Source organism: Macaca fascicularis, chromosome X (genome assembly GCF_037993035.2).
Source record: "Macaca fascicularis isolate 582-1 chromosome X, T2T-MFA8v1.1".
Taxonomy (NCBI): domain Eukaryota; kingdom Metazoa; phylum Chordata; class Mammalia; order Primates; family Cercopithecidae; genus Macaca; species Macaca fascicularis.
Window position 1 is genome coordinate 29923073 of NC_088395.1, and position 24930 is coordinate 29948002.

At 36.7% G+C, this 24930-nt stretch overlaps 1 protein-coding gene and 1 long non-coding RNA gene across 2 annotated transcripts in view; one reads left to right on the forward strand and one right to left on the reverse strand.

Moving 5' to 3' along the window:
* LOC135969197 (uncharacterized) overlaps positions 1-8443 on the reverse strand; it is a 65854-nt gene extending 57411 nt beyond the window's left edge. The window contains exon 1 of the long non-coding RNA XR_010584317.1: positions 7958-8443. This is a non-coding gene — a long non-coding RNA (uncharacterized lncRNA). The remainder of the gene's footprint in view (positions 1-7957) is intronic.
* The window catches only part of IL1RAPL1 (interleukin 1 receptor accessory protein like 1), a 1418294-nt gene that overhangs the window by 1342451 nt on the left and 50913 nt on the right, over positions 1-24930 (forward strand). Inside the window, exons 7-8 of the mRNA XM_005593223.5 lie at positions 22160-22292; positions 24705-24850. Coding sequence (XP_005593280.1) covers positions 22160-22292; positions 24705-24850 — 279 coding nt within the window. The remainder of the gene's footprint in view (positions 1-22159; positions 22293-24704; positions 24851-24930) is intronic.

The window sequence follows — 24930 nt, forward strand, 5'->3', positions numbered from 1 at the left end:
AAATTAGAGGTTTTGGGAAGGATAAGTCTTGTTCACTGAAGAGTCCCTTTCACATAATTTAAATAAGAGCTATTGTGTATGAAGCTGGGCACAGTGGCTCACACCTGTAATCCCAACACTTTGGGAGGCTGAGGCGGGTGGATCACTTGAGGTCAGGAGTTCGAGACCAGCCTGGCCAACATGGTGAAACCTCATCTATATTAAAAATACAAAAATTAGCCGGGGTGTGGTGGCACATGCCTGTAATCCCAGCTACTCGGGAGGCTGAGGCAGGAGAATTGCTTGGAGGTGGAGGTTGCAGTGAGCAAGATTGCACCACTGCACCACTGCACTGCAGCCAGAGCTACGGAGCGAGACTTGGTCTCAAAAAAAAAAAAAAAAAAATCTATTGTATATGAATTGGGCTGCTATTATTTACTCTCAGTATTTAATAGTGAAGAAATGTGTTTTCTAGTCATGCTTATATTTATCCATTCACTTTCTGATAAGCATTTATTGAGTGCATAATGAATGCTAGATATTGTTCACCAAGATAGGAAATCAGAAGGTTGAGCAATCTGGGGAGAAATACGACTAATCAAATTGCAGACATATTGAGTGTGAGATGCTTGTGAGATATCCAAATGGAGATGTCCATGCAGGGCATAGGTCCAAGCCAAAGACTTAGATTTGAAGGTCAGTAAATATGGGTAGTAAAGTCATTAAAGTGTTTGATATAGATAAGCCCATTCTTGCATGAATAGTGTGAGTAGAGGATTAATGAGCGAAACAGCCAGCATTCCCTGGGTGCATGGAGGGAGTACCTTCCAAAGAGGCTGGAAAGTGGTTGTAAGAAAGCCAGCAGAGAAAGACTTCCAAAATGAGGGAGGAGTAAGCCATACCAAGAATGTAGAAAGATCTAGTAAAACAAAGACATAACCATTCAAACTGGGAATCAATTTTAGTGGAATGCTATCAGTGGACGTCAGATTGCAGTTAGTTAGATGGGAAATGACTTTCAGTGTGCTGTATGTTTAGGGAAATGATTGGGAGATAAAGTCAGAAGGGACCTCACTATTTAGCACCTGGTATATGATATTTTATAAATAACAAGTTAATGGCTTTAACTGGGAAATAACAAAATCATCTTCCTCCTAATCCCAGAAGACAATCCACTGAGAGAATGGGACACTTAACCAGGGGAGAAGACAGTGATGACTTTGGCATAACATGTGTATCAGTCAGGGTTCAACCAGAGAAGTAGAACAGTAGGGTATTATATATGTATCCTATTAGGTGTATGCACGTGTGGAGTTTGTGTGTATACACATACATATAGATAGATAAACATATTTTACAGAGAATCGGTTTACACAATTATAGATCTGGCTAAGCAGTCTCCACAAAGCTGTCTCTGCATCTAATATCAGGGCCTGAAGTTCGCAGGCAGGCAGGCAGGTGGGAAGATCACAAGCAGGCTTGAATTCCACTAGGATAGACTGAAACCTGTGTTGTTTCTTGTTGCCTCTGACCTCGGCAGTAAGAACGAGCACACATACCTCTGGCCCAGAAATCAGAGACACTGCAGGAAGATCCAGGGGGAAAGAGAGCAATCACAGGTCCACCTGATTCTTCGTATCAATGAGGCAAGTCAGCATACAAGCAGCAATGTGCATGTGTGCACACACATATGCATGTACATACACACACATTGCAAAATGGCAGCCGCCTTCCTAACATCCTCCAACTAATGTGAAAAAATTTATTATTTAGCCTACCCTAGCTGGACACATGCAAGAAAATGGAATTCTGGTAAATGTAGTTTGAACTAGCAAGTTGGCACATTACAGAGCCAACACAATGTGTACTCTCAGAGATGGCAAGCCTTGGGGGCTACTAGAGTAAGGGTTCTGGGTAATCATTGTACTTCATGAAGGTCCTGTCACTTGGTAGGTAAGTGAAGGAAGTTATGCAGAAATCAGGGTGGGACCATGGAATCAGCTTGTTTATCCTCTCAGTTGTTCTAAGGGCATTGCTGTCATCCCTGTGAACAAGGGGATTAGGAAATAATTGATTTAATTTACCTCTCTACTACTTCCACCATTCTTAATAATAAAAGGAAATGACCAGTTTCTGCTATTTTTTTCAGGCAATATTTTTCTAAGATGAATGATCTTCATTATTACAGTGAGAATAAAATGATCTCTCAGAATGTTCTGAGAACAGTTGTACACATGGAAGTTACAGTGTTGGCTTAAAGAAGAGAACATACATACTATTCTTTAGCTGTACTAAAAGAGCTATAGAATGTAACCTCATTTATTGTTATGTAAACCTGTAAAACTTATCCACCAAGTGACAGGACCTTCATCCTGTACCAAATCCCTGTTTCTGGAGTAAGATGCCAATGGAAATGGTGGCGCTAGTTTAAAATCAAACACCAGTTCAACCAAACTGATTTAAAATTTTCATGTTGGGGAAGCTCACGGTCTTTAAATATGGATGAGAAAGGTGTCTCTTCTAATGCTTGCTTATGTCTCGTTAATGCTGTACTCCCAGAGATGATCACTAATCTATAATCTATACAACTGCACTTTTCTAAGGATATTTAGAGTCACAGACCTGAACCTGACTGAGGGAGAGGTGTTTCTCCAAGAGCTTTTCTGTGACTACAGATTGTTAGAGAAAACAGGTAGGTAGTGAAGGGAGATGGTGCACGATCTGCCGTGCTACCATGAAGTAGAATATATGGTGATATTTTAAGGCTGTATGTTTACTTTTGCCTAAATTATAAAAGCAATATTTTTAAATTGTAAAAATTTAAATGTTGGAAAATAAAGACTCATATAAAAAAGATAACAAAGAAGTAACTGAGATATGTCACAAGTGCTTTGAAGCTTCATCCACGGAATCTTAAGAGGCTCTCTCCTACTTCAGATGAGAAAGTTAAGAAGCATATCTTTTGACTAAATAGTGGTATAAAAAATACTAATTAAGTGACATTTCACAGTTGCAATTTTGAAATGATTTGCTGTTCTGCTCACAAGAATCGTAGTTATGTTTACTAACTTTATTCATTTTGTCTTAGTATTTGCTGTAACTATATTTTTACTATGCGTTGGGCATCGTCACGGCAAATGTAAGCTATCAGATTGACCAGGTTGACCACATCAATGAGGAATATTTTCGTTAATCCAAGATGGTGTTTGATTCAGAATGCACATCCTATCAGCAACACCTGCCATCGAGCTTTCAATGTGAGGAATTCCAACAGTTAGCACCAAGGAGTTAACGATAGGAAACATCATCCAGAACTGAACAAATGGCTTTACTCCTTCCTCTATCTTGGACTGTGTGGATGTTTCCTGGAAAAGAGTTAGATATATAGATTAAATATACTAAAGGGCATTCCCCATAACAGTCAAGTGTTGGGGAAAAGGCAAGTTTATTCATATAACTACAGATAGAATATCAATAATGTGAATGATTCCATAAGTATTTTAGGGAAAGTATTCATCTTTATGCAATGAAATATACAAAGTGGTCATTTTCCTAAAGACAAGAAGACAGTTATTTTAATTGACTTCCACAACTTCCCACTTAGAGAGTTGTAGTATTAAAAAATAAATTAAATATCACTGCCATAAAGAATAAGAGTGATAGTCAGAAAATGGACTTCAGAAAATGATACACTTTCTTTAGGAAAGAAAGTAGTAAAGATGCTCTCAAGTGATAACCTTTATTAGATGCTGGCAAGTCTGAAATGCTCCTTGACAATCTCTTTTATTGAAGAAATCTTGAGGACTATAAACTAGATCAGTGCCTTATAAGCCTTGCATGAGGCAGTTGTGATTAAAAACCAAGTGAAAAACTTCCTAATAGCTCACAGAAGAGTAATCAGTCTGTCTTAGTATTAAGGGGTGTGTGTGTGTGTGTGTGTGTGTGTTTTAATGAGATACTGCTTAGGTATACAGGCCAGGAGTAAAGGTAACACCATGAGGGAGGATAAAGGCATAGAAAGTCAGATTGGGAACTCCAAAAGGAAAGAAAGAATTTTGAGGGTTGTCAGAGCTTCTCAAGAGATCACACGTTTAGAGACAATACAAATACTTTTAAGCAATAATAATAATAATAATAATCTACTGAGATTTTAGTTTCATGATCAGAATGGGGGATCAAAGTCAGAATACCGGGATTAGTTTCGAGTGATTTTAAAGACACCAATATTAGAATGGACTGAGACGGGAGATACAGGTTGCAAAGAGAAATAGCAAGTCTTCCTCAAGAATGAAAAGAACTCTGAGAAACATAGCTTTGGTCATAGACTTGAGAGAGCTTCTCAAGAGATCACATGTTTAGAGACAATACAAATACTTGTAAGCAATAATAAAAAAATCTACTGAGCCTTTAGTTTCATGATCAGAATAGGGAATAAAGTCAGAATACTGGGATTAGTCTCAAGTGATTTTAAAGACACCAATATTAGAATGGACTGAGACAAGAGATACAGGTTGCAAAGAGAAATAACAAGTCTTCCTCAAGAATGAAAAGAACCCTGAGAGACATAGCTTTGGTCATAGAAATGAGAATAACAGTGAATTTTTTTTTCTTTTTTTTTTTTTTTTTTTTTTGAGACGGAGTCTCGCTCTGTTGCCCAGGCTGGAATGCAGTGGCATGATCTCAGCTCACTGCAACCTCTGCCTTCTGGGTTCAAACGATTTTCCCGCCTCAGCCTCCCAAGTAGCTGGGATTACATGCGCCCGCCACCACACCTGGCTAATTTTTGTATTTTTAGTAGAGACAGGGTTCCACCATGTTGGCGGGGTTCGTCTCGAACTCCTGACCTCAAGTGATCCGCCCACCTCAACCTCCCAAAGCACTGGGATTATAGGCGTGAGCCACCACACCCAGCCAACAGTGAATTTTTTAAGCACTGAAAGTATCTATGAATGCTACCAACTTCTGAAACTTTTCCTGATTAACTCAGCACAGAAAATTCCCTCTCATTTTGAGCTTCAATTGTTCAAACTGCTTCCATGGCAGTTCAAACTGCTATGTCTCCCTCTATCAAATGTGGACAAAAAAGCCAGGCTTCGTGGTATATTTTAGGCTCAAAAGCTGTCAGAAGCATTTTACTGAGCCACTATGGAGAGGAGACAAGTAGAGCAAACTTCTGCCTGAAAAACAAGCAGTTACACTGAGTACTTCTAATATAATGGTGACTAACAAAAATCCTTCTAGGCAGAAAAGGAGAAAACACAAAACAGTGAGTTCACTGAATGTTCATTTACATCTTAAATAATAAACAACATGCATTAGCGATCATGATTTCCTGCACTTGTCATGTTATAAGCTTGTAAAACTTCATAAGAATATTTCATTAGCTTTGAAAACTAAGACATCTAATGATTGTCATTTATATTTTTAAAAACATAAGAAAAGCAGGCTTTGTGCATAAGACCTCGAGTGTCAAGAAAGTTTAGAGAGAATAACTCATTAAAATATACAGCGAATCACAAAATTCAATTTGAATTGAACCTTTCATTTTGGCCCAACCTATCCACGTGAAAACCAGCAAAACAAATCACTCTAAGTCACAAGCTGTTATATGTGTTTTAGAACAGATACTATTTACTATATTACCCCTGAATAAACCAAGATCTTAGTAAATGGTTTCTAGCTTTTCTCTAATTAAGCTAAGTTCTTTCTTAAAAGGAAACTCATTCTAATTCATATTTTTCTTCTCGAAGAGGGAGCTTATATTTTTCTGTTTCTGCACTTTGAACATGAGTATTATGGGAAAGTATTAGGGGATTAGCAGGAGATAAATGTGGTTTTTGTCTTCATCACTAAGTGGATCAAATTAGTGGGTATATGGCCATGATTTTATTCTACCACACTATGACCTGTGAGACAAGGTGGAAAAAGTAGATTCTAGAGGCACTGATGGATACAGGCTAAGCTGGGTAACAAGGACATCCCAAAATGTAATGTCTTTGATCAAATTGAAGTATATTTCTCTCGATAAATAAACCAATAGCTAGCAGCCCCAGACCAGTCAGGTGATTCCGTTCAATTAAGTTATTCAGGGACTCAAGTCCCTTATATGTTGTTGCTCCCCATCTTTTCCTCGTATTTCTGGTAAAAGCCAGTTCACTGATACATCTGCTTTCCAGTCTGCAGGAAAGGGAAAAATAAACTCCAGGGCATGCGGCTTTATCATAAAGGAAATGACCAGGAAATTGCACACGTCACTTCTTCATACATCTCGTTGACCCGGTCTCAGGCACATCGCCACATTTAGCTGCAAGAGAAGCTAAGAAATGGGGTCTATAACTGGGTAGCCATGTGCTCAACTAAAATTCTACGGACTATACTACTAAAAGGAAGAAAGGACTAATAGACACTGGGACACATTTAGTGGTCTCTACCTCAATAGGTATCAGCCAGGGTTTGGAGATGACATATTAAGCACAAAAAAGATAAGGCAGTGTATGGACAGGGTCTGTTCAAGAGAATCACAACTTATATGTAACAGTGATGGTCACTTACATTTGAATAAACTGCTAGGGGTATTTCACTTTCACCACCACTAATATTCTTTACTTTCCTCCTTCTTTCATTTTTCTTTCTGTCTTGCTCCTCCTTTTCATATTCCAATTTTCCCCCCATATTTTTCCTTTCTTTTTTGTTTCAACTGCTTATGATACTCAGGTCTAAAGAATTTACTGAGTAATGACCACAGATACATGCTTCCTTTATGCATTTTTAATGGCTGATTTAAATATACTTGGAGGCTAAAAGTGCAATAATTTGCTTTAAATGTGTGGGGCTCTGGAAAGATGAGAAAGCACTGTAAGAGTTAAAGAAATCAAGAAAGGATTTGGAACAGTGACTATGTAATTAAAAGAGCAGAAATAAAGGATGTGCCTTATCAAGATATAATCACAAATATTTGAGGATAAAAAGACCTCTGTATTAAAACCCAAAAAATCTGCATTACAAAAAATGTTCACTTTGTGGATGACTTGAAAAACCTTCAAAATGAGTAAAATTATAAGCAGATCTGATGTTTTTGTGAGAGAGCAAATCACGAGGTACTTCTTCCATCCACTCAACTCAAGGGTAACAATGGCTGTACTTTCTGCCCTTCATCATCACCAGGAGTTTCTGAGTAGCCTTTTAGAACAAATCAGTTTCCTGGCAGGTGAATAATTTCTACTGTATAGTCATCATTTTCACGCATCATTTATCTAAGACCCATCTTCTCAATACTCAGGTGCAACATCACACCTTCCCGGGGGTGAGGTCGTCAAGTGCAACTGGGTGTTAACAGATGTTTGATGTCAAGAGGGACACCCCCTCTTCTGGCTGGTGTCCACCGATTGTTCTAGACACCATGAACTTTTGTTTCATGCAAGTAGAAAACAGCCATCAAGAGCTAAAATCTGAGCCCTTACAAGAATCTTTTTACTACCCAGCACCATGTGGTAATAATAGTCCCATTTTTCAGGCCCTTTTCCTTCAAGTGCATAAGATTTCCTCTCTATTCTAGAGGAGCCTTGCTACTGCCTCTCTTCATTTTATTACTATGGGAAATTCCCCAGCAGCTTATTCCAAGTTCACTGTGCAGCCCTCTGATTCCTGAAAGGCATATTTTGGCCTAACTTGATATATATATACTATATATCATCACTTACAGTAAAGTTTGTCCCATAATAGTAATATACTACTACTAATAATAATAATTGCTAACAATGAGTGTGCACTCACCATGGGTACTATAAATGTATATTAACTTAATTAACTCCAAGTTATTTGTTGTTACTTAAATTCTCTTATAATTTATTGATCAAACAATTGAGTTGCTTTGTTCCTAAAAGCTACAAAAATCTATAGTAATGTAGTATAAAATCTATTTTCATAAAGAAATCTGACACTGCAGCTGAATTATGGTTAGCAAATTTAAAATTCATACCTTGTTTTCCTCTTGTGATTTTGTCTCCTTGAAATTTGAGCAGATGTTATATCTTGCAGCAATCACATCCTCAACGATGAGCTTAATATAACGTACCCCTTTCATTACTTTTCCTGTCTTTTAGAATTCTTAAATAAATCTCTGATTGCCAAAGAACTATCTGTGCTTTGATACTGGCAACTATTATCTGCCATAGGTCCTAGTACTTATTTAGGTAAAACATTTTAATGAAGTTCCAAGAAACTTCATTTGTCTCCGCGTGTGTGTGTGTGTGTGTGTGTGTGTGTGTGTGTGTGTGTGTGAGAGAGAGAGAGAGAGAGAGAGAGAGAGAGAGAGAGACAGAGAGAGAGAAATTCTTCTCTTTTTTCATTTCTGAATAAAGCTTTCTAGAAGAAGAACCATTCAGTGTAACTAATGACAAAAGATAAATATGTTTTGTAAAACAATTTGCTTTTAGCTTAAATGGTGAGTCTTTGGCAAAACATTTATCTTTACCATGACCGTAGAGTAATTTTAATATACATGATTAATGGTGCAAATGAAATTAAAATCCCCCTACTATTCAACATCTTACTTAAGAACAAAATGCTCACTATTTCCTAATTGCAAAGAGTAAAATGTCTGGATGTTGATGCTTTTTAATTAGAGGAGGATTTTCTTTTTAATTAAAAAAAGAGAGCTTTTTTATTTTTCAATAAGCTAGAGAGTGTCCTCTAGTGGAGAGAGACTCTGATCTCGTAGTTTTAGAAATGGCTGTATGATACCCAGTTAGAAGTGTGCTCTACTTAGCTGATTGGAATCTACTGGTTGAAGGGAAAAAGTATTGTTTTTCCTCTAAGACCCCTCAAATCGTGGCCTGGTTGAAAGGCTGCAGTGTGACAAGCATTGTTCTCATTTTATAAAGCAAATGATTTTTTATGATCAATTTTAGAGTGCTTCCTTCCGAACCTGGTGAGATTGAGCTGACTGTGCACCTTTCTGCCAAAAAGGAGGCAGAAGCATTTAGTGCAATTTACTGTGGCTTTTACAGATATCAACTTGAGGCAGCAAGAATACCATTATCTTCAGGACTACAGCCCTGGCTGACTGATATATTTGATGTGTGCAGATCCCTAGGCCATAGCTTAAATTTGTTTGTTTTATTATTTGAAGGAAAGCAAAGAAACAAAATTGAGAGACAAATTAAATAAAGGTTTCTCTTCTCCTTAACTTGTCAAATTCTAATGCTAATTTCCTGTATTTCTGGTTAAATGTGGTAAACAGTCTTAGGTCTATCACTTGTGTATCAGAGATGAGAGGTGGAGGAGCTTTTTCAATATCTAAATGGAAGAGGGTACAGAAGAGCTGTGGTGGTTGGCTGTCTGAATCACACACTAGAATTGCCTTATCAGAAATTGCTTGTTACAGCAAATTAGAGACTGAAAGAAAAGAATGATAGTTGCTCTTGATAGCAAGCTAAATAGCTTGGACTTAAATAAAGATAAAAATTTTATTGCTGATTCTTTTTCTTTTTTTAATTTTAATTTTAATTTTTTATTTAACTTTACGTTCTGGGATACATGTGCAGAATGTGCAGGTTTGTTACATAGGTATGCATGTGCCATGGTCCTATCAACCCATCATCTAGGTTTTAAGCCCCGCATGCATTAGGTATTTGTCCTAATGCTCTCCCTCCCTTTGTCCCCCAACCCCCGACAGGCCCCAGTGTGTGATGTTCCCCTCCCTGTGTCCATGTGTTCTCATTGTTCAATTCCCACTTATCAGTGAGAACATGCAGTGTTTGGTTTTCTGTTCCTGTGTTAGTTTGCTGAGGATGATGGCTTCCAGCTTCATCCATGTCCCTGCAAAGGACGTGATCTCATTCTTTTTTATGGCTGCATAGTATTCCATGGTGCATATGTGATACATTTTCTTTATCCAGTCTATCATTGATGGCCATTTGGGTTGGTTCCAAGTCTTAGCTATTGTAAATAGTGCTGCAATAAACATACGTGTGCATGTGTCTTTATAGTAGAATGATTTATAATCCTTTGGGTATATACCCAGTAATGCGATTGCTGGGTTAAATGGTATTTCTGGCTCTAGATCCTTGAGGAATTGCCACACTGTCTTCCACAATGGTTGAACTAATTTATACTCCCACCAACAGTGTGAAAGCATTCCTATTTCTCCACAGCCTCGCCAGCATCTACTGTTTCCTGACTTTTTAATACTCGCCATTCTGACTGGCATGAGATGGTATCTCATTGTGGTTTTGATTTGCATTTCTCTAATGATCAGTGATAATGAGCTTTTTTTCATATGTTTGTTGACTGCATAAATGTCTTCTTTTGAGAAGTGTCTGTTCATATCCTTTGCCCACTTTTTGATATGTTTTTTTTTTTTCCTTGTAAATTTGTTTAAGTTCTTTGTAGATTCTGGATATTAGCCCTTTGTCAGATGGGTAGATTGAACTTTCTCCCATTCTGTAGGTTTCCTGTTCACTCTGATGCTAGTTTCTTTTGCTGTGCAGAAGCTCTTTAGCTTTATTAGATCCCATTTGTCAATTTTGGCTTTTTTTGCAATTGCTTTGGTGTTTCAGTCATGAAGTCTTTGCCCATGCCTATGTCCTGAATGGTATTGCCTAGGTTTTCTTCTAGGGTTTTTATGGTTTTGGGTTTTACATTTAAGTCTGTAATCCATCTTGAGTTGATTTTTGCATAAGGTATAAGGAAGGGTTCCAGTTTCAGTTTTCTGCATATGGCTAGCCAGTTTTCCTAGCACCATTTATTAAATAGGGAATTCTTTCCCCATTGCTTGTTGCTGATTCTTACATTTGAAAAAAAGGGTGATAAGGAGAGTGTTCATAAAATCCTTCAGTAATCCAACAAATGTCAGAGCCATATGAGTGTGTATAAACATTGCTTATTTTAATGGTAGTGAAAAGCAATAAGGCAAATATCATATTCCTTTTTATAGATAACTTTCAGAAACATGTGTAGTCGTGACTCTCACACAGATGGCAGAATGAATACACGTTAAAAACCTTTTTGCTCATGTGATATGAGGGGACCAAGCAGATGTTATGACCAGTTCAAAGGAAATATCAAAGCAGCAGATTCACACAGATTAAAGAAATGTTGAGATGAATTGTAAACGGAGACAAAATTGTTTTTTCCCCAGGTTATGGGTGGGGTAGGAGAGGTGAGTCAATTAAATCACTATCAGACAGGAGAAAATTTATACCCCTATCAGTGTCCTACATTTTACAGAGTCAAAATATAGTTCAGAGACAGTAAAAAAGCCAGAATCCAATAATCTGGAAGGGTGTGCCATAGATCAATGAGTAGTTTTCCAATGAAAGATAATTTTTTTCTACATAACTTTGTAAATATATATATATATTTCTGTAGCTTGGTTGGGTTGTCAGTGACCCAGTTGTATATCCTACTTTCTTGTCTACACCAGCTACTTCTCTACCCACAACTGCCATTATTGTGAACCCTCTTTCTCTTTCCTCTTCTCCAGCCTCCCTGTCCTTGCTTCCTGCTTACAGGACCTGCCCTAATATTTTTCAATTTTGTTGCTTTTCTGAGCCCCAGTTGCACTTTAAACAAATTCCAAAGTAAAAACAAATTGTTCTGGACAGTTAACTGTAACCACTTGCATGAAAAATCACCTGAGGGTGCTTGTTAAAAATTCAAATCCCTGGAACTCTCCAGACTTGACTTGCTGAATCTAAATCTGGTGGGGGTTGGAGGTAAATTTTTTGACAATGAATTTGGGACTCACTGACTTGAGTAAAACAAGAAGAAAATGTAACATCTAAGCCGTATGACTCTAAGCTAAATGACATTGTAGAATATATGAGAGTATAAAATAAAAACTGATATGAAAGTTAGTGGAAATATGCAAGAAAAAGCAAGGTTAATGGTAGCATTAGTAATTGCTAGTAATAACTTTCCCTAAAGTTCCTATCACAATCTAGCACTAATTATTTTCAACTTGAATATCTGGAATGTCTATCTATCAATTTATTAATGTCCATTCTAGATAGTATGCTAAGTGAATTTTTAAATTATTTGTCCTTGTTAATTGAAAGCATACCCAGACACATATTGAATAAACACAAAAAACAAAAATCTATAATCATTCTGTTGTTTTTTCCTTGTATCACTTTTCATTCTACTGAACTTTACTAATTATAAATTTAAATCTTTCAATCTTGAACTTTTTTGTTATTTCTAGACTTCAATTTTAAGAAATTATTTTTCCTCCACATATGTATAAAATATATACTTTCTCCTATATATTTGTTTCATAGTAATATTTAACTCTAATAAATCCCACATTTATTTTGCTATATTATGTGAAACTGATTTTTGTTTTCAGACCAGAATGCAATTCTGATAACTCATTGCCTGGAGTTAAATCTGGTACCATTTCTGAGCACTACAATTGATTTCAAAGAGCTGTATCACTGCCTGCAGGACAAACATGATGTTTTTTTTTTTTATAATTGTTTTAAAATATATTTTGCTCTTTGTTTAGGCCAACAACATAATGTCCAGATCTATCATCATTACACTTCTTTAGGATAGTTGTTGACAATATTCACCTACTTAAATTTCTAAATAAATATAGAATTATTTTGTTGACTTCTACATCTTATTGGACTTTTGTTAGCATTAGCATTACATCTAAAATGTAACTTGGGAATGGATTTGTTTAATTGTTTGTTTATTGCTAGTATAAATAGGATCTCTTCTATTTTCTGATTAGTAACTGTAGAAACCATGGATGATAATTATTTCTAAATATCATAGACCATAACTAACTACAGAGTTTTCTTCTTAAGGCTGGCAAAACTCTGATAAAAATCAGTGTCTCTTAGAGAATAAGATTAAAAATGTTTAAATCACATTAACTATAGCTAAACTATAAGTACATTAAATTGCTACAAATCATGTAGTTTTAAAAACAACCCTCAAATGTGCTAGATTTACAAACTTACCCCACTAAGGAAAACTGGCTTTCTTCTGAATTGCCTTCATCAATTATTTATTGCTGCAGGGCCGCAATAGGCTGAGGTAGACGCTCTTACGATTTCATATTAGGCAGATAGTGTTTCATTTTAAAATGTCAAGCCTTGTGCCTGTAATCACAGCTACTCAGGAGAAGGGAAGATAGCTTGAGCCCAGGAGTTTAAGACTAGGCTGGATAATATAGCAAGACCCCATTTCAAAAATATATATATATAAGCAAGCTTTTAATAATTTTAGAATCTATGCTCTTAAGACCCACATTCTCTCTTGGTTTTATTTCGCATATTCTCTTTTGAGTTTCTTAAGGGTATTTTTGTCTGGACCTAAAGTTCTATCCAAGTATATTGAAAAAAATGGGTAGCCTCTCCTTTGATAATTACCACGTAGACTCCATTTGATCTATGGGATAGTGAGTCTTATTTTTACATGATTATATTTTGTTTAAAATAACTCAAACTATACAGAATTTCATATTTTGGAATACCAATACAAAAGAATGTTATATCAAAAGGGCAAATTTTAAAATTTTGCTAGTAAGTAATTACAATATATGTCTTAGATTTGAATATTTGAAATAACTTTAAAAAGTCGAAATATAGGGCTTTTTAATTGGGTAAGTATGCAATCAGGTTATCTTCAAACAATGCTTTTATTAAAATTGGTTCAATATATGAAGCCTTTATTTGGCAATTTTCATCTTTATGCACTTTCCAAATGTTAGCTAATTAAACTGCTTAACAATATTCCATTAAACAGTTGTATATATTTTGTGTTCATATACTCATATAAACTTTAATAATAATAATAATAATTCTTTCATCAGTTTTTTAAAACATCTCATTGCTTTGTTATGTCCTATTGCATTAGTAAAACTTAAAAAACATCATCATATGAAAATAATGCTAGCCAGGTGCAGTGGCTCATGCCTGTAATCACAGCACTTTGGGAGGCCAAGGTGGGAGGATTGCTTGAGCCCAGAAGTTTGAGACTAGCCTGGACATCATAGGGACACCCTGTCTCCATTTTAAAATAAAATAAAAAGTTAGCTAGGCACACCAGCCTGGGTGACAAAGCTAGACCCTGTCTCAAAAAATTAGCCAGGCATGGTTACACATGCCTGTAGTTCCAGCGACCCAGGAGGATGAGGTGAGAGGATTGCTTGAGCTCGGGAGATTGAGGCTACAGTGAACCGTGACTGTTTCACTGCACTCCAGCCTGAGCAACAGAGTGAGACTCTGTCTCCAAACAAATAAACAAACAAACAAAAAAAACTGAAAAGAATGCTAGTAGGCACATTTCTATATACCAACAACATCCAAACTGAGTGCCAAATCAAGAATGCAATCCCATTCACAATAGCCACAAAAAATAAAATAAAATGCCTAGAAATACAGTTGGCCAGGAGGGTGAAAGATCTCTACAACAACAATTACAAAACACTGCTGAAAGAAATCAGTGATGACACAAACAAATGGAAAAACATTCTACACTCATAGATAAAAATAATCAGTATTGTTAAAATGACCATACTACCCAAAACAATGTAAAGATTCAGTACTATTATTAAAAAGTCAAAACATAACAGATGCTGGCAAGGTTGTAAAGAAAAGGGAACACTTATATACTACTGGTGGGAATGTAAATTAGTTCAGCCACTGTGGAAAGCAGTTTGATGATTTCTCAGAGAACTTAGAGCTACCATTGGAGCCAGCATCCCATTATTGGGTATATACCCAAAGGAATATATATATTTTTTACCATAAAGACACATGCATGCATATGTTCATTGCAGCACTATTCACAATAGCAGACGTGGAATCAACCTAGATGCACATCAGTGGTAGACTAGATAAAGAAAATGTGGTCTGTATACACCATGGAATACTATGCAGTCATCAAAAAGAATGATATCAGCAACATGGATGGTGCTAGAGACCATTATTGTAAATGAACTAATGAAGGGAAAGAAAACCAAATACCACATGTTCTCACTTATAAGTGGAAGCTAAACACTGGGGACACAATACAGGTGTACTTGAGGTGGAGGGTAGAGGGTGAGAGGAGGGTGAGGATGGAAAAACTACCTACCAGATACCATGCTTCTAACCTGGGTGATGAAATAATCTGTACACCAAACCCCTGTGACATGTAATTTATCTATATAACAAACCTGCACATGTACCCCTGAAATGAAAGTAAAAATGTGAAAAAAAAATAATGGTTGTAGGCATAGTTCTATTGAATTTAAATGAGATGATACTGTGAGTCCCATTGTATATTCTTGTTTAACATATGTTTGCTTTTAAATATTTGGAATTAAATATTCTCAGTATTTCCTAATAAAGTAAGCCTCCAATAATTTATTTAGTTCCTGAAAATTGCCAAGTAAAAATATAGTCTGATTTTATAATCATCATACATTTTATAAATTCATTATTATGTTTATAACACAAAAGTAGGTAAATAAAAAGCATTTTAGGTATGATGTTGACAATTACATGCTACAATCCAATAAGAAGCCTTTTTATCTTGATAATGTTTTCGTAATTTTGAACAGTACTGGTGATTAGCAAAATAGCTATATTTAATAATAAAATTTTGGTTTAATATGAATGTAAGGGACCACAAAGAGATCCTACTTCACTCTCACTAGGATGGCTATAATCAAAGCAACAGATACTAACAAGTGTTGACAAGCCTGTGGAGAAACTGGAACCCTCATACATTGCTGGCTGGAATGTAAAATGGCACAGCCACTTTGTAAACCTGTTTGCTATTTCTTCAAATATTTAAATGTAAGATTGTCTTATGGCCTAGCAGCATCACTCGTAGGTATATACCCAAGAAAAATGAAAACATATATCCACACAAAAACTTAGCAGCAGTATTCACAATAGCCAAAAAGTGGAAACAACCCAAATGTTCATCACCTGATGAATGGATAAACAAAATCAGTGTATGGGATATAGTCACACAATGGGGTACTACTGATACATGCTGTAACACGAATAAACCTTGAAAACATTAAAGTAAGCAAAAGAAACCAGACATAAAAGGCAACATAGTGTATGACTCCATTTATACCAGATGTCCATAGAGACAGAAAGTAGAAGTAGATTCGTGGTTGCTAAGGGCTAAAATGGGGAGTGGCTGCCAATTGGTACAGGGTTCCTTTTTGGGGTGATCCTAAAATTGTCCTAAAATTGACTCTGGTTCTGATTGTACAATTCTGTGCATATAGAGAAAACCATGGAATTGTACATATTCATGGTATGTGAATTGTATCTCAATAAAGCTATTAAAATATGCATACTATGTATGTAAAAAACAATTTTATAGACAGTAGCATCTGGTGAATGTTTAACAGTTGGCTCTCTAAATGTAGTTCTGTCATGCATACAGTTGATATTTTTTGTTTACCTTAGCTAATAAAACAATGGAGTTGCATGTCAGAACTTGACCCACTCATCAATGATGTAAATGATGTCTTTGCTGAATCAAATTTTAATGGGAGAATATTTTCTTGATGTTTGTGCTATTCCCAATATGCCAGCTATAGACATGACACACTTTTAATTTTACCTGCATTATTAACATTTTCCCTATCATGTTTTAAGTGCAGTCAGTCAACAGAACAATAAATCATAGCCTGATTTGTAGCATTTGCCAATGTATGGGGTAAATACTCCCCCCATGGTCTTTTTCAAGCTACCAACATAATGTCATTAAACATATAGTTGAGAAGAGATGTGCAGTAGTACACTATTGTGTAGTATTTCCACCATACAGATACTATAGTTGTAAACAATCTCAAAAGGTGAATGAATGAATAAATGGTAAAATGTAGCAAAATAATTAGGAAGTTTTGAGTATCTATTATTTTTTAATATTGTTTATTTATATTTCTATAATTTAATTTTCAATGACTGTGCTTAGCAACCTGCTCACAGAATTTCTGAAAATGTGGTAACTGACCTTTGCAAGCTGGTATGGAATAATACCACTGAAATAATATCTGAATGAGGAGGCTCTGTATTTGCAATGTGAAGCCTAGTTTACATGATAAATTTGGCCTGTGGAGACATGTAGACATGTAGCCTTTAATTAATGAAACTTTAAAAAAGGGAAACAAGGTAAAATGAAAGTTCAGAAGATATTAAGCAGGTTATTCATTAATTTGAGATTATGTATTGAGTTCTTAATATATTCAAGATGCTGTAATGGGTCCTGGTAATACGAAGGTAAATAAAGATATAATTTCTGCCTTTGGGGAAAGCATAGTCAAGTTGCTGGGCTAGATATGTGAGCAAAGCAGATATTGAAAGGACTATATTATGATAAAACAAGAGATATGTTCCAAAGTCTATGGAGAAAGGAGAAGAGAAGGAGGAAGAAAAATTAAATGACAATTTTTTTTTTTTTTTTTTTTTTTTTGAGATGGAGTCTCGCTCTGTCTCCCAGGCTGGAGTACAGTGGCATGTTCTCAACTCACTGCAACCTCTGCCACCCAGGTTCAAGCTATTCTCCTGCTTCAGCCTCCCTAGTAGCTGGGATTACGGGCGCCTGCCACCATGCCCGGCTAATTTTTGTACTTTGTAGTAGAGATGGAGTTTCACCATATTGGCCAGATTGGTCTCGAACTCCTGACCTTGTGATCCACCCACCTTGGCCTCTCAAAGTGCTGGGATTACAGGCGTGAGCCACCGCACCCGGCCTAAATGAGTATTTTTTGAAAGTGCAGGCCTGCATTTTGGAAGAAGTGCCATTTGAATTGGATTTAATGGATGAAGTGTGTAGTAGGTGAAAATGAGAATTTAAAGCAAAGAATATAGTCTTAAATAAAAGCATGAGACTATAAAATGGAATATGAATGGGTGACTCCCAAAATTCAGATGATAAAAACCTGTTGTGTAATTGGCATGTCCTAGTTCATTGGCCCAAGGTGCAAATGCAGTCCCATCATTTATTACTTTCATAACTACTATTTGTCCTTTTTAATCCTTATTTGCCCTTATTCCATGGACATACATCACTTATTCCTCTGCTCCACCCTGCCCCATGAATTTCTATCAACTCCTGGTTCTTACTCAGACTCACAGGAAGGGATAATAGTCCTTCCTTCCCACTTTCAAACACAAGGTAATACGCAGTTGGATTCCAACGTGACAGCTCTCTGAACCAGGTGTGATCAATCACTTTTTCCAAATAAGTAGTACCTGGTGAATCCAGCTTTTCTCCACAACAGTTAGGCCCCTGGTTAGAGACTCAGGTGTGAGCTTGACCTCACCTGGCCTGTTCTCAGGATTGACTCCATTGAACTCCTAGTGTCTAGGCTGTGAGCAGAGCAATGCATAAGAAGGGAAGTGGTAACTTTGCTCAGCCACACAGAAACCACTGAAAAGCCTCTTCACAGAACAAAGCACTGCTCAAATTGACTTTTTCTTCTGCCTGTATTGAGAAGCAACTGGCAGTTTCCAGATCTCTCTCTCTTTCTGTGTGGGTGACCCAGTGATTGATATATATATATATATAGATATATATAGAGAGAATGTATATATATAAATAATTACATTACATATATATTATATATTTTCTGCCTTAACAGGCTTCCTACTTAATGTCTGCTTTAAGAGGTTCCGTATTATCACATGGATAAAAAGCAGAGTGTTCTGTAGTTACTGCTACCACCTAGGCTTTATCACCTTAAGAAATTATGCGGAAATAATGTGATCTTTGCAGTGCTTATTCCTTATGTGATCCCAGAGTATTGTAGCATTCTCAATCCTTGGTTCTGTCTGAGCCAATCTCAGGTTTGAAAATACAGTAAGATAGATCTCTTTAGAATAGAGATGTGATAGCGTCAGTCTCCTATTTGAAACCTTTCCTCAACTTTCCATTGCCCTGAAATGGAAGTCTCAGATTTTCCACATGCCATACGTAGAACAGCGCTGCTCCTGCCCTTGCGTCATCACGGCTCTATTCTTCCCCTAATCTTCCCTCTACTTGCCCCTCGTCTACACTTTAGCTTCAGCCCCTTCAAAATTATTTTATTTTCCCCGAAGTCCCCAGGCTTTTTCTCACTCATGCTCTTTCCTCTCTGTCCAGAGTGTTTTTCTATTCTCTCCACCCTCTTCTATTCCTTCCTTGAATTTCACTGTCTGACCATCTCAAGACTGGTTAGAGTTCTCCTAGGTGTCCCCGTAGCACTGTAGATGCGCTCAGTACTGGAGCCCCAGGCAGGGTGGGGTAGTCAAAGAACAGGTGAACCAAGATGGCTGAGAAAGCAAATTGCTTCTTACATGGGTGCAGGAGCCATTTTTTAGGTGTGGCAGCACAAAGCCTGCAGGTAAAAGAAATGAATAATTATAAAATGATGAAAAAAATGTGAATAAAACTGAATTTCACAGTTGATGTGGGAAAGAAAGGAGGGTGATGTGAGACAGTAATTCAGGTCCCAATGAGGAGGTCAAATGGCCTCCCTGCTAAGGATTGTCAGATTCCTTATTCGTTATTTATGAGGTCTCATATTTACTAAAATTGTAATGGAAAATTAGGCAATACCTGGAGAGTTCTATTTATGAGTTCCAGGCATTAAGTCCCACCTAAAAACTTAAACTTGGTCTTCTGAAAGACAGATGGTGTAAATTATGGATACATACATTTTTAAACTGTAACACATCTTGATTCCATTAGCATATAATGTTAATCAGCATACTAGGTAGTTTTTAAAGACTTATTGTTGAATGCGTGACTACCTTGGCACTGTAACAGATAGTCCTGGTGAAAAAAAAAAAAGGCGCTCTTATAAAAATGTAAAGACAAACAATATTTGATTTGAAGTTGTTTTGTAATGTTGGTTGACACTTGCCGTAGAAATATGCAATTGATTTTCAATCAGTGGAATTGGCATTTATTCATTTTGTAATGTAAATATTCTCTAAAGGAGAGGGAATTTTATACTAAAATGTTTCTGTACAAAGATTAATAATAAAGAAACCTCCTTGGAGCCTCAGTTTGCCTCTTCAAAGTTTGTAGATATTTTCTGGACTTGCATTATCTGGTCATCAGTGATGACTATTACATAAAAAATCCGGCCGGGCGTGGTGGCTCACGCCTGTAATCCTAGCTCTTTGGGAGGCCAAGGTGGGCAGATTACAAGGTCAGTAGTTCGAGACCAGCCTGGCCAACATGGCGAAACCCCGTCTCTACTAAAAATACAAAAATATTAGTCGGGCATGGTGGCGTGCGCCTGTAATCCCAGCTACTCCAGAGGCTGAGCAGGAGAATTGCTTAAACCCCGGAGGCAGAGGTTGCAGTGAGCTAAGATCGCACCACTGCATTCTAACCTGGGTGACAGAGGAAGACTCCGTCTCTGAGGGGTCCGGAGGCGGGGAATCCAAGTCCGTGAGGAATCTCATAGAGAACATGCAGACATAAGCTAAAATAGAGAAGGCTACGTCATGCCATATTAGAAATATTAGAAGAGCGATAATTTTCATGAAGTATTCTTAAACAATGAACATAATTAAGAGAATATGATTAATTTTATCCTATAAAAATGTTGTCATTGTAGAACTTGTAGAATTAAGTTGCAGATACTCATGCCCTAGTTTAGAAAGAGTACATGTAAGTGCATTCTGCTTTTCTCTGTGTTTGTACTGTAGAGTCTTTCATAAGCAAAATTTCAAGAAATATATACTATCAACTCATAGCTTAGCTCTGAGGCTTCCAGTACTCTTTTAAGAAACCTCCTTCCTTGGTCCTTAGGATCACAGAGTTCTCAGGGCCCTCTGGTAATATTCTTAAGTATCTATGGCTACCACAAATTGAGAGTTTGCTTACTTCAAATACCAGCAAAGGTGTTGCTTTTTCATTTTCAGCCCCTCACGTGGTGCCAATCCCTGAGAGTTCCTTTGCCCCAATCCAGACTTATAAGAACCGTTCTTATCTCTCATTTTCTGGTTCCATTTAGTGGTAGCAAGATCTTAAAACTACTATCTACTGGAATATTTCAGTTCTCTAATGCTGACTGAAGCTTGAGTAAGCCAGGTGCTTGTAAAGTGGCATAAAATATCCAGAAATAAACTTTACTTTCTACAGGCATTAAATTTATTTCCACCTTTTAGACAGAGACTTCAATTTACCTTATTAAAGAATTGACCAATCTGTATTCACCACTAAAACATTCTAAGTAGCATATCGAAATAAACTAATCTTCACAGTAGTATAATCGATTTTACCTGTAATGAAAATCCCAAACATTTATTATCATGATTTTTATTTGTTTTTTTGTTTTTCTACTTGAGTATGTGGTAACTTCTGTAATTCAAATGTTTGCTTTATGAATTAAAAATATTTTAATAGCATTCTCTTAGGATCTCGGATTTATGGTTCCTTTGTCTTTGCAGCCAAAGATTTTCTATTTCCCACATTCAAGACTGAGAAACACCTTCTATCTGCCCTATAAAATCTTATAATTAGCAACATTATGTACCCTGCGATATCATGCTTCGAGAAAGGCATATCACCTCTGTGGTATCCTTCGCAATCATTCATGACCTCAAGCTAATCATGAGAAAACATCAGGCGAACCAAATTGGAAAAATGTTCTATACAATAGCTGACTAGTCCTCTTGGAAATTTTATAAGTAACTCACATTCCATTAAACAAGCCATGTTGGCCGGGCGCGGTGGCTCAAGCCTGTAATCCCAGCACTTTGGGAGGCCGAGACGGGCGGATCACGAGGTCAGGAGATCGAGACCATCCTGGCTAACACAGTGAAACCCCGTCTCTACTAAAAAATACAAAAAACTAGCCGGGCGAGGTGGCGGGCGCCTGTAGTCCCAGCTACTCGGGAGGCTGAGGCAGGAGAATGGCGTGAACCCGGGAGGCGGAGCTTGCAGTGAGCTGAGATCCGGCCACTGCACTCCAGCCTGGGCGACAGAGCGAGACTCCGTCTCCAAAAAAAATAAATAAATAAATAAAAATAAACAAGCCATGTTGTCGAAAGCACACATTCTATCAATTTGACAAAGATTGAAAATCCCGGAAAAATTATTCTTTTAGAAAGATATTTTAGTAAATCAATGAAAAGTGATCAAAATGTTACCTGTCAGTTTACCTAAAATGAGTGTGAACAAATGGTTGATAACACTTTTCCATCACTTGTCTCTGCAGGTGACTCTGCTAATCTAACCTGCAGAGCTTTCTTTGGGTACAGCGGAGATGTCAGTCCTTTAATTTACTGGATGAAAGGAGAAAAGTTTATTGAAGATCTGGATGAAAATCGAGTTTGGGAAAGTGACATTAGGTAATTTTTTTTTTTTCTTTTAACTCGTACAGTCAAGATTAACATTTACTCCATTAGTGAATAGAAAGTAAACTGAAAGGGTTTTTTCTTGTTGTTTTACTATTATCATAATAAAAATATTTAATGATAAAGAAGGAAAACACTGGTAAGAGACTTACTATAGAATTGCAAAACATGAATGTCATTTGCAAAGAATTTAAGAAAAATAACGAGGATTGTTTCGTTAAGCCATATACTGAGTGTGGCTGGGCGTGGTGGCTCTTGCCTATAATCCCAGCACTTTGGGAGGTCAAATTGGGTGGATTGCTTGAGGCAAAGAGTTTGAGAGTAGCCTGGGCAACACGGAGAAACGTTGTCTCTACTAAAAATACAAAAATTAGCCAGGCATGGTGGTGCGTGCCTATCATCCCGGCTACTCGGAAGGCTGAGGCATGAGAATCACTTGAACCCGGGAGGCAGAGGCTGCAGTGAGCCAAGATTTTGCCACTGCACTCCAGCCTGAACAACAGAGTGAGACTCTGTCTTAAAAAAAAAAAAATATATATATATATATATATACACACACACACACACACACACATATATATATATACACACACATACTGAGTGTGAGATCAAAATACCATAAAATATAGAAAATGTGTTAGTGTACTTTTTGTACGGTGTACCTTTTAAAAAAAAAAAATGTTCTTTGGGAGGCCGAGGTGGGCGGATCACCTGAGGTCAGGAGTTCGAGACCTGGCCAACATGGTGAACCCCGTCTCTACTAAAAATACAAAATTGGCCAAACATGGTGGCGGGCCACCTGTAGTCCCAGCTACTCGGGAGGCTGAGGCAGGAGAAATGCCTGAACCTGGGAGATGGAGGTTGCAGTGATCGGAGATCGTAACATTGTACTGCAGCCTGGGTGACACGAAGGAAACTATCTCAAAAAAAAAAAAAAAAAAAAAGAAAAAAACTCACAGGAAACATTAACAAGGTACAAGGACTCAAGCAAACACAATCTCTATCATTTCCTTTTATGAATTTTTGCATATTTGAGCCACCAAGTGGAATAGAAGCTGTTGATGGTAGTGATACGGATACACAAAATGTTTTTATCATCTTTCGTAGTCTGACTTTAAGGTAGAAATATTTGTATAGTGGGAATGATAACATGAAAATATTTGAAGGCATAATGCCTAAGCCCCTTTTTTGTTAAATGGGTTTACTTATGTATTCATTTAAGTGTAAATATATTCAATGCTGACTATAATTATGCTTGGGCATGGATACTTATTTTTAATCATAATGTAAATATGCAAGAACATTAATAATAATAAGTAAGTTACAACTACATCAAAATGATGATTACTTCTAAACATCCTCCCATCTAAAGATTGCATCTTCTGGGTCTATACAAACATTTAAATCATGGTCCCCCATTCTAAATGTCAAGACTTTTAAAACTTTATCAAAGGTAAAAGAGAAAATGATTTTCAATAGAAAAAAAAAAAACATATGAAACTGTCACATAAGATTATTTCTATTGGGACCTTCTTTCTGGCAACAAATACATAAGAATATTGTACTCTGGAATGCCCCAGTGGGATTCCAGAAGGCTAAATGGACAATTGTCTAATATGTACTGAAACATTTCTGTGCTGTTTTTCGTATTTAAAACTTCACTGTTATCTTTTACCCATGGTCTATGAAATGCTAAAAAAAATGAAGGACAATTAACCTCCTAACTTTTGCCCCCTCTGGCTTTGTGTGTGTTCAGGGAAGTTTCTAGAAAGGTAGTTTACTTTAATTCTGCATTTAAAAATGTTGAACAGAGATGACAACGAGGTTAGTGAGCATTTACCATTAATTTTAAATGTCAGAGTTAAGTACTTTACCAGAACTTTTAGTCTATGGGTTTATAATTTCGCATTTCTTCAAAAACAGGCAATTTGTTAGTATCATTAACAGAAGTCAGACTGAAAATTTCAACTGAAATGTCAAAATAGCTCAGAAATTTTCTTTTCTTTCTTTTTTAAAAAATTAACCTGACATGTAATTAGGCCTTCATCCTGAGACATTAGATTTTTTATCTCAACTTACATAATATTTGTTCTTAAAGGGAAAGCAAATTGTAAACTTTCTCTTCAAGGTCTTTCTCACCTCTTTATTATGACAGTGTGATTGTCCTGCTAAGGGAGATAATTAACTGCAACTTCATTAACATCTACAAAGACAAGCTTCCTAATTATAAGTGAAGAAGAAAAGGGCAGGATATAATTTAATTAACATAGCATTAATTCATAGTCAAATTTGAAGCACAGATTTCGTAGGTATTTTTACATCAGATTTGGATTCATCTACCTTTCTTTCTTGTTTGTGTATGTGTCTGTGTGGATTTTTGTTTTGTTTTGTCGCTTTATATTTTAGAATTCTGAAGGAGCATCTCGGGGAACAGGAAGTTTCCATCTCATTAATTGTGGACTCTGTGGAAGAAGGTGACTTGGGAAATTACTCCTGTTATGTTGAAAATGGAAATGGACGTCGACACGCCAGTGTTCTCCTTCATAAACGAGGTGAGTGTAACCTTCTAAGCTTGAGTGGTCAACTGAATGTATGATGGGAGAAAAAATCATTGGGAACCAAGAAACAAATT